Raw genomic sequence first — 15,000 nt, forward strand, 5'->3', positions numbered from 1 at the left:
TAAAACCAAATTCTATGTATACTGTACTGTATATTACAATTTAAGCCAATTATCTATATACTACTGTATTGTATATTACATGTTAAAGCAAGCTATCTGTATATTGTACTGTATATTACATTTTAAAACCAATTATCTGTATACTATACAGTATATTAAGTTTGTACTATATATTACACACAGTATATTACATTTTAAAACAAACTATATGCTACTGTACTGTATATTACATATTAAACTATCTGTATATTGTACTGTATATTACATTTTAAAACCAACTATCTGTATACTGTACTATATATATATATATATATATATATATATATATATATATATATAATATATATATATATATATACATATATATATATATATATATATATATACATATATATATATATATATATATATATATACTGTATATATATATAAAAGTGCTAAACAAGATATACAGATTGCGAACATAATACAATAATCACTTACTGTACAATTTCTGCTCTCACTAGGATGCCGACTGATGGGATGTTTGTATCTTCCAGTTTAAATGAAATATTCATCATAATCCTCACGCGGGTTTAAAAAAATAAATAAAAAGGTGTCGCAAATGAGCACCTTTGACATGTCTTTCTCGCCAAGTTCAGCAACTTCTCGGTTTATGTCCAAAAACCTTCTACTATCCAGGTGAGAGGCATGATTTATTATGTAGAATTTACTTTCACGAACTCAGAGGCGATGCAGCAGCTCAGTATGTCAATATAGTAGCATAAGCTAGTTAGCTCACTAAAAGTAGATCCTGTGCGTTAGCCCTTATAATAACAACATCAATCAATCAATGTTTACTTATATAGCCCTAAATCACCAGTGTCTCAATGGGCTGCACAAGCCATATCGCTAATACTTAGTTAATATTCAGGTCACGAGACGTAATTGGAGTATTGTTGGGAGGTTTCATGGACGGAATAGAGCGCTCCTGTAAGCTGCCTCGTGCTTGACGTATTTTACGATTTAGAATGCATCGAAAAAAATGTGTTCTTCAGGCAAAAACTGCATTTGTCCCTTTAAGAGTCTTTTTGTTTTGTTTTGTTTCTTTGTTGCAGGCGATCCACTCTGCCAGCTGGCACCACGAAGGCAAGCAGTTCATGTGCAGTCACTCGGACGGCAGCCTGACCGTGTGGAACCTCAGGAACACCTCCAAGCCCGTGCAGGTCACCTTCCCGCATGGTGAGGGGAAAACAACAACAACAACAACAACAACAACAACAATAAGCTACACTTCCTCCAGTCCTAAAGAAATTACACACTTTATACACAAAAAAATGATATTGTTTTAATTTATTTTGTCCCAGGAAAAATCAAAAACCCTACCCTGATAATGAATTAGAAAAAGTCTCTGTTTATATAGCAAATATTGTGGAGTAAATAAGTCAGAAAATTGCCCCCGGTTTAATCAACTTCTCAGCAAAGGTAATAAAACACCAAACTGATAAATAGTTCACCCTCACTGGTGGTGTGCCGTCACACCTCCACATTCGCTTTGTGGTGTTTTGTGCAACAACAAAAACAAAAAAGCTGACATCCTTTTTTGTTATCTGTTCTGCACCCACGAGTCCCGCTGTGAGCTCTAGCAGAGACCTGTCCGTCACGTCCAGCATGACCCGCTGACGCCGTGAAAAGTCTCCGCCGGCCTCAACAATGTCCAATACACCTCACTTATGTGGCCAACACCCCCCCCCCCCCCCCCCCCCCATCACAGATTTGACTTACAAACCCGGGTGTTGTTGATAAATGGCTTTGGCTTTGCATAGTAGAGTTTTATCTTGCACTTACAGATGCAGCGACCAGCTGTAGTTACTGAAAGTGATTTTCTTAAGTGTTCCTGAGCAAGGTGATGATATCCACGAAACTAGACTAAAAGCCGAGAACAGAAAGAGTAACAGACAGGGAGACGGAACAGGATCAAACATTACAAGGAGACAGAACGGGATCGCTCCCAAATAGTCATTTTTAAGTCACAGCAAATCCCTACTTCTATCCAGGCTGATTTGTTGGCTTTTTTTGGACCCATATTGAGTAACGAAATAGACAAAACTTGTATAAGCCGGGAACGGACTGCGTAAGCAGGCTGTGATATAGGGTGCTGCGCCAAACAGGAAGTGATGTCTCCAACACAAGCACATAAAAACATTACAGGGAGACAGAACAGAATCAAACATTACTGAGAGACAGAACAGAATCAAACATTACAGAGAGACAGAACAGGATCGAACATAACAGAGAGACGGAACAGGATCAAACATTACAGGAAGAGAGAACAGAATCACACATTACAGAGAGACAGATCAGGATCAAACATTACAGGGAGAGAGAACCGGATCAAACGTTACAGGGAGACGGATCAGGATCAAACATTACTGAAAGACAGAACAGGATCAAACACTTCAGGGAGACAGAACAGGATCAAAGATTACAGGGAGACAGAACAGGATCAAACATTACAGGGAGACAGAAGAGGATCAAACAATACAGGGAGACAGAACAGGATCAAACGTTACAGGGAGACAGATCAGGATCAAACATTACTGAAAGACAGAACAGGATCAAACACTACAGGGAGACAGAGGAGGATCAAACATTACAGCGAGACAGAACAGGATCAAACATTACAGGGAGACAGAACAGCATCAAACATTACAGAGAGACAGATCAGGATCAAACATTACAGGGAGACAGAACAGGATCAAACATTACAGGGAGAAAGACCAGGATCAAACATTACAGGGAGACAGAACAGGATCCAACATTACAGGGAGACAGAAGAGGATCAAACATTACTGTAATGTTCGTCTGATCTTGAATGGGATTGTGCTGAAAATTGTAATTTTCCTGAAGGAACTCTCCTGACGGAATAAATAAAGTACTATCTAATCTAATCTAATCTAAGGGAGACAGAACAGGATCAAACATTACAAGGAGACGGAACAGGATTGCTCGCAAATAGTGATTTTTTAAGTCCACAGCAAATCCCTACTTCTATCCAGGCTTATTTGTTGGCTTTCTTGGACCCATATTGAGTAACGAAATAGACAAAACTTGGTATAAGCCGAGAACAGACAGAGTAACGGACTGGGAGAACGGGGTGTGACATAGGGTGCTGCGCCAAACAGGAAGTGATGTCTCCAAACAACTAAATGAATGACTGAAACGTTCGCACCCCTCGAAGTTCACAAGCAGAAGGGTTCGCAATATTGAGTTTTTACTGTAATTTGTTGCCACGGTTTATGCGTTTTTTTTTATGAATAACGAGGTAACACAATAAACTGACTCTTATATACCAAAAAGTAGAAGAGACCTCCAGGATCATATTTTACTGGTCATTACTTCTGCAATGTCGTGTGCTTCAGGTAAAATCCAGAAGATGGGAAGAAGGAATCCTGTAAACCCATACTCAAAGTGGACTACAAGACCTCGAGGAACAGGTGGGTTTGTTCTCTTTTGAATGAAAATGTTTGGCGGGTTGTTTTCAAAACAATGTGAAACTTAGTTTCTGTTCCTCAGTGAGCCTTTCGTCATCTTCTCCGGAGGTCTTTCGTACGACAAGGCGGGGCGGCGGCCGACCTTGACCATCATGCACGGCAAGGCCATCACCGTTTTGGAGATGGATTTTCCATAGTGGAGTTCATTACCCTCTGCGACACTCCTTATAATAACGGTGAGTACATGGACATGTTTTAAATATCTGAGAGAGGATGGCGCTTGTTTGGATTTTACTGGGGAACCTAAAGGAATTAAAAGCTGCAAGAAGCGATGGACGGGACCGACTTTTGCTGGTGTTTCCTGCCTTTACCCATTCACATATCTTTACCTGCACATTACCTACCTTCCCTGCAACCTGGGGTCACACTGGTGCTTCTTTCTGTCACCCATACACGCTGGTGCTTCCTGCCATCACCCAGACAACATATCTTTACCTGCACATTACCTACCTTCTCTGTATCCTGGAGTCAAACTGGTGCCACCTTCTTTCACCCAGTCAACATATCTTTACCCGCACACTACCTACCTTCTCTGCATTGTGTGGTCATGCTGGTGCTTCCTGCTTTTAAGCCGCCATCTTGGAGACGGCAGCAGCGAAGCAGCATCAGCGTGGATGTTCTTTGAAGGCCCGTAAAATAAAACCGGAGCTGTTAGGGGTTCCATCCCTTTCCTGTGCGAGTTCGAAGCCGACACAAACAAACGCGCTCAGAGGAGATAATGTTTGAAAAAAGGTGACTGGTTTTACAAAACTTTTGTTTTGAAAGGGGTAATTGCCAACTTCCTGTTGATTTTTGCTGAAGGATTTAAATGAATGAAATGTAGGTCTAAGTGAGACCTACATAGAGGTGTTTGTTTCATGTCTCTACGACATTCCTACCAGAAGTTAGAAGCAGTTTTATCCGTGCTTTCTTCCTAGGAGCAATTTTGTCTGTGTTTTATTCCAAACGCGCTCAGAGGAGATAATGTTTGAAAAAAGGTGACTGGTTTTTACAAAACTTTTGTTCTGAAGGGGTGATTGCCAACTTCTTGTTGATTTTTGCTGAAGAATTGAAATGAATGAAATGTAGGTCTAAGTGACACCTACATAGAGGTTTTTGTTTCATGTCTCTATGACATTCCTACCAGAAGTTAGAAGCAGTTTTATCTGTGCTTTCTTCCTAGGAGCAGTTTTGTCTGTGTTTTATTCTAGGAGGCGCTAGAGCGCAGTTTGAGGTTTGTTTTTTTATTAGATCGCAATTTTCGCCAGTCCTGATGTGTGTCTCCAGTTTGGTGAGTTTTGAAGCATCTTAAGGTGGTCAAATTAAAGCTCAAAAGGCAAAAATTAAATTTTTTAGGAACATTTTGTTTTGAAGGGGTTTTTTGCCAACTTCTTGTTGATTTTTGCTGAAGGATTTAAATGAATGAAATATGGTTCTAAGTGAGACCTACATAGAGGTTTTTGTTTCATGTCTCTACAACATTCCTACAGGAAGTTACAAGCAGTTTTATCTGTGATTTCTTTCTAGAGTGCAGTTTTGAGGTTTGTTTTTTTTATTAGATCGCAATTTTCGCCAGTCCTGATTTGTGTCTCCAGTTTGGTGAGTTTTGAAGCATTTTAAGGGGGTCAAATTACAGCTCAAAGAGGCAAACATGACATTTTTCAGGAAAATTTTGTTTTGAAGGGGTTTTTGCCAACTTCTTGTTGATTTTTGCTGAAGGATTTAAATGAATGAAATGTAGGTCTCACTTAGACCTACAAATTTTGTTTTGAAGGGGTTTTTGCCAACTTCTTGTTGATTTTTGCTGAAGGATTTAAATGAAGGAAATGTACGTCTAAGTGAGACCTACATAGATGTTTTTGTTTCATGTCTCTACAACATTCCTACAGGAAGTTACAATCAGTTTTATCTGTGATTTCTTTCTAGAGTGCAGTTTTGAAGTTGTTTTTTTTTTTTATTAGATCGCAATTTTCGTCAATCCTGATGTGTGTCTCCAGTTTGGTGAGTTTTGAAGCATTTCAAGGGGGTCAAATTACAGCTCAAAGAGGCAAAAATGACATTTTTTAGGAACATTTTGTTTTGAAGGGGTTTTTGCCAACTTCTTGTTGATTTTTGCTGAAGGATTTAAATGAATGAAATGTAGGTCTCACTTAGACCTACACATTTTGTTTTGAAGGGGTTTTTGGCCACTTCTTGTTGATTTTTGCTGAAGGATTTAAATGAATGAAATGCAACCGTCATGGAAACTAGGTTAAAGTTTTGGCAAACATGTGTAAAAAAAAATAAAAGTGGCATGCAGTTAGAATAATAATGTATATATCATCACACAACCTTTATGCTTAAGGGCGGTTGCTATTGTTACTATTAATTGTGCTGAAGTGGTATTTTTCTTTGTCTGTGCAAAGCTGGCAATCCAAAAGATTGCAAGGCAGTCTGGTATCAGTGTCTGTGTCCAGGAACGTCCTGCTGACTGCTAGGGCGGAACATCGAGTAACGTGACCAAGACATAGCAGAGACAGGGCGATATCACCAGTGTCAACACATTTGCATTTCATTAATAATCATATATTTTGTCTAACTGGAGTTGTCGAGATTAACCCCATTCCCCCAGTGACAACTTCAGTGATGTAACCAGGGACCTTCCATATAAATAGAGGAACCACGTGGAGAGCGAAGTTTGGATCTGTAACAAGAGTACAGCCCAAATCACATATTTCCTCACTTGAGCAAAATCGAACTCTGTCTCTGCATGATTCCTTGCTTCTTATCTGTTTTAATAGATATCATCAGTGTTTGAACCTGACAAATGCGCAAAAACTGAGGCACCTTCCTTACGGTTTTGCATACCACAGTAATATATGACCTTTTTTTTTATTTTCTTTGTGTCTTTCAGAGGTCCAGGATCCTTTTGCAGTGGTGGTGCTGCTAGAAAAAGATTTGATTGTGGTGGATCTGACGCAGAGCAAGTAGGTATTTCACGGATAAAGAGCTAAGTTGTACGAGGCTGGTCTGTGGAGACGCTACCGTGTCGCCCGGAACCCTCTGAGGGACCAGACTGATTAGAACTAGAACTAGTGCAATACTACAGGCAATTGAGTTAATGATCCGTTCATGTCCTGCAGCTTCCCGGTCTTCGAGAACCCATACCCTATGGACGTCCACGAGTCTCCCGTTACCTGCACCGCTTATTTTGCAGACTGTCCTCCAGACGTCATCCCTGTCCTCTACTCCATTGGAGCTAAACACAAGAAGACTGGCTACAGTCAGAAGGTAGACTACTATTATTTTAGGTTATTTATTATAACACATATAGTATAAGTGTTATAATGAAGGCAACACATGATGAAAGTGTCTATATTAGCTATATTAGCCTACTATCAAAATGATTTTAAAAGTCTTATATAAGTTTTATAATGAACACAACACGTGATGTAAGTGTCTATATTAACTATATTAGCTTTCTATCAAAATGACTTTAAAAGTCTTGTATAAGTGTTATAATGAAACCAACACACGATTTAAATGTCTATATTAGCTACAATAGCCTACTATCAAAATGACTTTAAAAGTCTTATATAAGTGTGATAATGAAGGCAACACATGATGTAAGTGTCTGTATTAGCCTACTATCAAAATGGCTTTAAAAGTCTTATAAAAGTGTTATAATAAAGGCAAAACATGTTGTAAGTGTCTATATTAGCTACATTAGCCTACTATCAAAATGACTTCTATAGTCTTATATAAGTGTTATGATGAAGACAACACATGATGTAAGTGTCTATATTAGCCTACTATCAAAATGACTTCAAAGTGTTATAATGAAGGCAACACATGATGTAAGTGCCCTGGGTTGAGGTGGCGACTTGTCCAGGGTGTACGATGCCTTCCGCTCGATTGTAGCTGAGATAGGCACCAGCGCCCCTCGCGACCCCACAGGGAATAAGCGGTAGACAATGGATTGATGGATGGATAGCCTACTATCAAAATGACTTTAAAAGTCTTTAATGAGTGTATAATGAAGACAGCACATGATGTAAGTGTCTATATCAGTTATATTAGCCTACTATCAAAATGACTTTAAAAATCGTATATAAGTGTTTTAATGAAGGCAACACATGATGTAAGTGTCTATATTAGCTATATTAGCCTACTATCAAAATGACTTTAAAAGTCTTATATAAAAGTGTTATAATGAAGGCACCACATGATGTAAGTGTCTACTTTAGCCTACTATCAAAATGACTTCAAAAGTTTTATATAAGTGTTATAATGAACACAACACATGATGTAAGTGTCTTTATTAGCTACAACAGCCTACTATCAAAATGACTTTAAAAGTCTTATATAAATGTTATAATGAAGGCAATACATGATGTAAGTGTCTATATTAGCTATATTAGCCTACTATCAAAATGACTATGTGTTGCAGGCTGACGCAAATCTTTGTGGACAGAAATTTTGAAATGTAATTTTCATTTTGCACATTTTTTAAAACTTTGGAAAACATTAGTAAAACTTCTCAGAAGGTGAAGTAACTCCTGGAAATGGCCATAAGGTATAGATGTGTGTGTCCAAGTTAAAGGAAACGGCAGGCTGTCTTCTTCTAATGGATTTATTACAATCTTTGCAAGCTGGCTAACGTTTGCTGTGGTCTGGAACAACATGGCACACAAACAACTATCAGATACACAGCCAATATTACATACAGATAATGTGTCATGAGTCATGCAAATATAAATTAAATACACAGAGGACATAAATAAAGGAAGCTCAGATATACTTACAAACGAGGCATAATGATGCGGTGTATACATACAGCTAGCCTAAATAGCATATTAGCATTGATTAGCTTGCATTCATGCATTGACCAAATATCAACAAAGCTCGCCTTTGTGCATTCACGCACAGCATAAAAAGTTTGGTGGACAAAATGAGACGAAGAAGGTGAGACATGAAACGCGTCTTTCTGTGGCAGCGTCGGAGAAAGTTGCACACGTAAACAAGCTACGGTGAGTTCAAGGACCGCTGAAATTAGTAGGACAAAATGCCACTCGCTAAATATCACCAATCAGTGAAGCATGTTTAATACAAAGAGTGGGATTTCTAACAAATAGGAAGCCTTGTGTCATGTTTGTCCTCCTTGTGTGTCTCCATGCCAGGAGTGGCCGGTTAGCGGGGGAATGTGGACGTTGGGCTCGCACACCTACCCGGAGATCATCATCACTGGGTAAGTCCCAAGTGTTGCATCACTTCTGAAGATTTATTTGTTAATGCTTAATGTCCTCCTGAGAGCCAGTGTCCTCTGCAGTGGACGTTTGTGTTATTGTGTGAACGCTCCAAAGCATTCTAAAACTATGCTTTTCGACACCAAAATTCATCTACTTACTAAACCTCTTCGACTTATTCATCTACAGATTTTGGCGCGCTATACCTTCCACATTTCCCAGAATTCCAGGTTTTCCGGGACATTTTTCCCATTTAAAATGAATTGGCCATTTTTCAAACTGCCGCCATTTATACATTTTTTAAAACCATTCCACCTTCAAAACATTCCACCATTCTGGAAATTTAAACTACCTTTTTTCCAAGTTAAAATTTTTTGTATCTTTTTCCTAGAATCCCAGGTTTTCCGGGACATTTTTCCCATTTAAAATGAATTGGCCATTTTTCAAACTGCCGCCATTTATACATTTTTTAAACCGATTCAAACCATTCCAACTTCAACACATTCCACCATCTTGGAAGGTTAAACTAACTTTTTTCCAAGTTAAACAAAAAAACTAAATTTCCCAGGATTCCAGGTTTTCCGGGACATTTTTCCCATTTAAAATGAATTGGCCATGTTTCAAACTGCCGCCATTTATAAATTGTTTAAACCACTTCAAACCATTCCACCTTCAACAAATTCCACCATTCTGGAAATTTAAACTACCTTTTTTCCAAGTTAAATTTTTTTATATCTTTTTCCTAGAATTCCAGGTTTTCCGGGACATTCTTCCCATTTAAAATGAATTGGCCATTTTTCAAACTGCCGCAATTTATACATTTTTTAAAACCATTCCACCTTCAAAACATTCCACCATTCTGGAAACTTAAACTAACTTTTTTCCTAGTTAAATTTTTTTATATTTTTTTCCTAGAATTCCAGGTTTCCAGAGTCATTTTCCCGATTCAAAATGAATTGGCCATTTTTCAAACTTCCACCATTTCCACATTTTTAAACCGATTCAAGCCATTCCACCTTCAACACATTCCTTCATCCTGGAAATTTAAACCACCTTTTTTCCAAGTTAAAAAACAAATTATATATTTTTTCCCAGAATTCCAGGTCTTCCGGGACATTTTTCCCATTTAAAATGAATTGGCCTATTTTCAAACCTGCCGCCATTTATACATTTTTTAAACCAATTCAAACCATTCCACCTTCAACAAATTCCACCATTCTGGAAATTTAAACTACCTTTTTTCCAAGTTAAAATTTGTTATATCTTTTTCCTAGAATTCCAGGTTTCTGGGACATTTTTCCCATTTAAAATGAATTGGCCTATTTTCAAACTGCCGCCATTTATACATTTTTTAAACCACTTCAAACCATTCCACCTTCAACAAATTCCACCGTTCTGGAAATTTAAACTACCTTTTTTCCAAGTTAAATTTTTTTATATTTTTTTCCTAGGATTCCAGGTTTTCCGGGACATTTTTCCCATCTAAAATGAATTGGTCATTTTTCAAACTGCCGCCATTTATACATTTTTAAACCGATTCAAACCATTCCACCTTCAACAAATTCCACCATTCTGGAAATTTAAACTACCTTTTTTCCAAGTAAAAAAATTTTATATCTTTTTTCTAGAACTCCAGGTTTTCCGGGACATTTTTCCCATTTAAAATGAATTGACCATTTTTCAAACTTCCACCATTTCCACATTTTTCAACCGATTCAAACCATTCCACCTTCAACACATTCCACCATCCTGGAAACTTAAACTACCTTTCTCCTAGTTAAAAAATGTTATATTATTTTCCTAGAATTCCAGGTTTCCCGAGTCATTTTTCCCATTCAAAGTGAATTGGCCATTTTTCAAACTTCCACCATTTCCACATTTTTCAACCTATTCAAACCATTCCACCTTCAACACATTACACAATCCTGGAAATTTAAACCACCTTTTTTCCAAGTTAAAAAACAAATTATATATATTTTTTCCCAGAATTCCAGGTCTTCCGGGACATTTTCCCATTCAAAATGAATTGGCCATTTTTCAAACTTCCACCATTTCCACATTTTTCCACCGATTCAAACCATTCCACCTTCAACACATTCCACCATCCTGGAAATTGAAACTACCTTTTTTCCAAGTTGAAAATATTTATATTTTTTTCCTTGAATTCCAGGTTTCTTGGGATATTTTTACCATTCCAGATGAATTGACCATTTTTCAAACTTCCACCATTTCCACATTTTTCAACCGATTCAAGCGATTCAACCTTCAACACATTCCACCATCCTGGAAATGTAAACTACCTTTTTTCCAAGTTAAAAAAAAAAATCTAGATTTCCCAGAATTCCCGGTCTTCCGGGACTTTTTTACCCATTCAATATAAATTGACCACTTTTCAAACTTCCACCATTTCCACATTTTTCAACAGATTCAAGCGTTTCCACCATCCTGGAAATTTAGACTACTTTTTTTCCTAGTTAAAAAATAAATATCTAGATTTCCCAGAATTCCCGGTCTTCCAGGACTTTTTTACCCATTCAATATAAATTGACCACTTTTCAAACTTCCACCATTTCCACATTTTTCAACCGATTCAAGCGATTCCACCTTCAACACATTCCACCATCCTGGAAATTTAGACTATTTTTTTTCCTAGTTAAAATAAATATATCTAGATTTCCCAGTATTCCCGGTCTTCCGATACTTTTGACCCATTCAAATGAATTGACCATTTTTCAAACTTCCACCATTTCCACATTTTTCAACCTATTCAAACCATTCCACCTTCAACACATTATACAATCCTGGAAATTTAAACCACCTTTTTTTCCAAGTTAAAAAACAAATTATATATTTTTTTTCCCAGAATTCCAGGTCTTCCGGGACATTTTCCCATTCAAAATGAATTGGCCATTTTTCAAACTTCCACCATTTCCACATTTTTCCACCGATTACAACCCTTCCACCTTCAACACATTCCACCATCCTGGAAATTGAAACTACCTTTTTTCCAAGTTAAAAATATTCATATTTTTTTCCTTGAATTCCAGGTTTCTTGGGATATTTTTACCATTCCAGATGAATTGACCATTTTTCAAACTTCCACCATTTCCACATTTGTCAACCGATTCAAGCGATTCAACCTTCAACACATTCCACCATCCTGGAAATGTAAACTACCTTTTTTCCAAGTTAAAAAAAAAAAAATCTAGATTTCCCAGAATTCCCGGTCTTCCGGGACTTTTTTACCCATTCAATATAAATTGACCACTTTTCAAACTTCCACCATTTCCACATTTTTCAACCGATTCAAGCGATTCCACGTTCAAACACATTCCACCATCCTGGAAATTTAGACTACATTTTTTTCGTTAAAAAAAATATATATATCTAGATTTCCCAGAATTCCCGGTCTTCCGGGACTTTTTTACCCATTCCAAATGAATTGACCATTTTTCAAACTTCCACCATTTCCACATTTTTCAACCGATTCAAGCGATTCCACCTTCAACACATTCCACCATCCTGGAAATTTAGACTACATTTTTTTCGTTAAAAAAATATATATATCTAGATTTCCCAGAATTCCCGGTCTTCCGGGACTTTTTTACCCATTCCAAATGAATTGACCATTTTTCAAACTTCCACCATTTCCACATTTTTCAACCGATTCAAGCGATTCCACCTTCAACACATTCCACCATCCTGGAAATTTAGACTACTTTTTTTCCTTGTTAAAAAAAAATATCTAGATATCCCAGAATTCCCGGTCTTCCGGGACTTTTTTACCCATTCAATATAAATTGACCACTTTTCAAACTTCCACCATTTCCACATTTTTCAACCGATTCAAGCGATTCCACCTTCAACACATTCCACCATCCTGGAAATTTAGACAACTTTTTTTCCTAGTTAAAAAAAATATATCTAGATTTCCCAGAATTCCCGGTCTTCCGGGACTTTTTTACCCATTCCAAATGAATTGACCATTTTTCAAACTTCCACCATTTCCACATTTTTCAACCGATTCAAGCGATTCCACCTTCAACACATTCCACCATCCTGGAAATGTAAACTACCTTTTTTCCAAGTTTAAAAAAAAAATATCTAGATTTCCCAGAATTCCCGGTCTTCCGGGACTTTTTTACCCATTCAATATAAATCGACCACTTTTCAAACTTCCACCATTTCCACATTTTTCAACCGATTCAAGCGATTCCACCATCCTGGAAATTTAGACTACTTTTTTTCCTAGTTAAAAAAAAAAAATCTAGATATCCCAGAATTCCCGGTCTTCCGGGACTTTTTTACCCGTTCAATATAAATTGACCACTTTTCAAACTTCCACCATTTCCACATTTTTCAACCGATTCAAGCGAGTTCACCTTCAACACATTCCACCATCCTGGAAATTTAGACTACATTTTTTTCGTTAAAAAATATATATATATATCTAGATTTCCCAGAATTCCCGGTCTTCCGGGACTTTTTTTACCCATTCAAAATGAATTGACCATTTTTCAAACTTCCACCATTTTCACATTTTTCAACCGATTCAAGCGATTCCACCTTCAACACATTCCACCATCCTGGAAATTTAGACTGCTTTTTTTCCTAGTTAAAAAAAAAATATCTAGAATTCCCGGTCTTCCGGGACTTTTTTTACCCATTCCAAATGAATTGACCATTTTTCAAACTTCCACCATTTCCACATTTTTCAACCGATTCAAGCGATTCCACCTTCAACACATTCCACCATCCTGGAAATGTAAACTACCTTTTTTCCAAGTTTTAAAAAAAAATATCTAGATTTCCCAGAATTCCCGGTCTTTCGGGACTTTTTTACCCATTCAATATAAATTGACCACTTTTCAAACTTCCACCATTTCCGCATTTTTCAACCGATTCAAGCGATTCCACCATCCTTGGAATTTAGACTACTTTTTTTCCTAGTTAAAAAAAAAATATCTAGATATCCCAGAATTCCCGGTCTTCCAGGACTTTTTTACCCATTCAAAATGAATTTCCCATTTTTCAAATTCCCACCATTTCCACATTTTGAGAGGTACTACAACACCCGCTCTACACAAGGTTGTTGACCTTTATTCCTCCTCACTTCATGACTACTCCTCCGTTAGAAATCCTGTTCTGGCCCGGCTGAGGGAAATGTGCTGTATCACCAGCAGTTTTCCAAGGGAGTGTGCACTCCACCTTTAAGAGGTCCAGATGATATTGATTTGCATTTGCAGTTTTGTAGGCTTTTACAATTTGAGATGTGGGAAGTGTGCCAAGATCGGCACAAAGAGCAGAGAGTGGGGCCATGCTGCGCTCTAAAAGCTTGGCAGGGACGCTAAACCTTTCTGAAGCAAACACGCAAGCTGCTCTTTGCTGCATGACTCTGCAGTCATTTATTTACAGTATTTATGTTTGCATACTTGGTTCATTTACTGTAAATACCCCGCCTGGTTTGACTCCAAAATTAATCAGGACTTGAGTTTCCTTTTGTTATGAGAATATATATATATATATATATATATATATATATATATATATATATATATATATATATATATATATATATATATATATATATATTTATATATATATATATATATATATATACACAAAAACCGTTTCCATATGAGTTGGGAAATTGTGTTAGATGTAAATATAAACAGAATACAATGATTTGCAAATCCTTTTCAACCCATATTCAATTGAATATGCTACAAAGACAACATATTTGATGTTCAAACTCATAAACTTTTTTTTTTTTTTTTTTGCAGATAGTTATTAACTTTAGAATTTGATGCCAGCAACACGTGACAAAGAAGTTGGGAAAGGTGGCAATAAATACTGATATAAAGTTGAGGAATGCTCATCAAACACTTATTTGGAACATCCCACAGGTGTGCAGGCTAATTGGGAAACAGGTGGGTGCCATGATTGGGGATAAAAGCAGCTTCCATGAAATGCTAAGTAATTCAGAAACAAGCATGGGGTGAGGGTCACCAATTTGTAAGCAAATTGTCAAACAGTTTTAGAACAACATTTCTCAACAAGCTATTGCAAGGAATTTAGGGATTTTCTACCATCTACGTTCCGTAAAATTATCAAAAGGTTCAGAGAATCTGGAAAAATCACTACACGTAAGCGATGATATTACGTACCTTTGATCCCTCAGGCGGTACTGCATCAAAAACTGACATCAGTGTGTAAAGGATATCACCACATGGGCCCAGGAACACTTCAGAAAACCACTGTCA

General features: G+C 37.2%; 1 protein-coding gene across 1 annotated transcript in view; it reads left to right on the plus strand.

Moving 5' to 3' along the window:
- stxbp5l (syntaxin binding protein 5L) overlaps window positions 1-15,000 on the plus strand; it is a 359,880-nt gene that overhangs the window by 206,891 nt on the left and 137,989 nt on the right. The window contains 8 exon segments of the mRNA XM_061918310.1: window positions 1,098-1,221; window positions 3,235-3,249; window positions 3,413-3,476; window positions 3,556-3,665; window positions 3,668-3,709; window positions 6,406-6,478; window positions 6,635-6,782; window positions 8,672-8,739. Coding sequence (XP_061774294.1) covers window positions 1,098-1,221; window positions 3,235-3,249; window positions 3,413-3,476; window positions 3,556-3,665; window positions 3,668-3,709; window positions 6,406-6,478; window positions 6,635-6,782; window positions 8,672-8,739 — 644 coding nt within the window.

This window comes from Nerophis ophidion, linkage group LG13, assembly GCF_033978795.1.
Source record: "Nerophis ophidion isolate RoL-2023_Sa linkage group LG13, RoL_Noph_v1.0, whole genome shotgun sequence".
NCBI classification, from domain to species: Eukaryota; Metazoa; Chordata; class Actinopteri; order Syngnathiformes; family Syngnathidae; genus Nerophis; species Nerophis ophidion.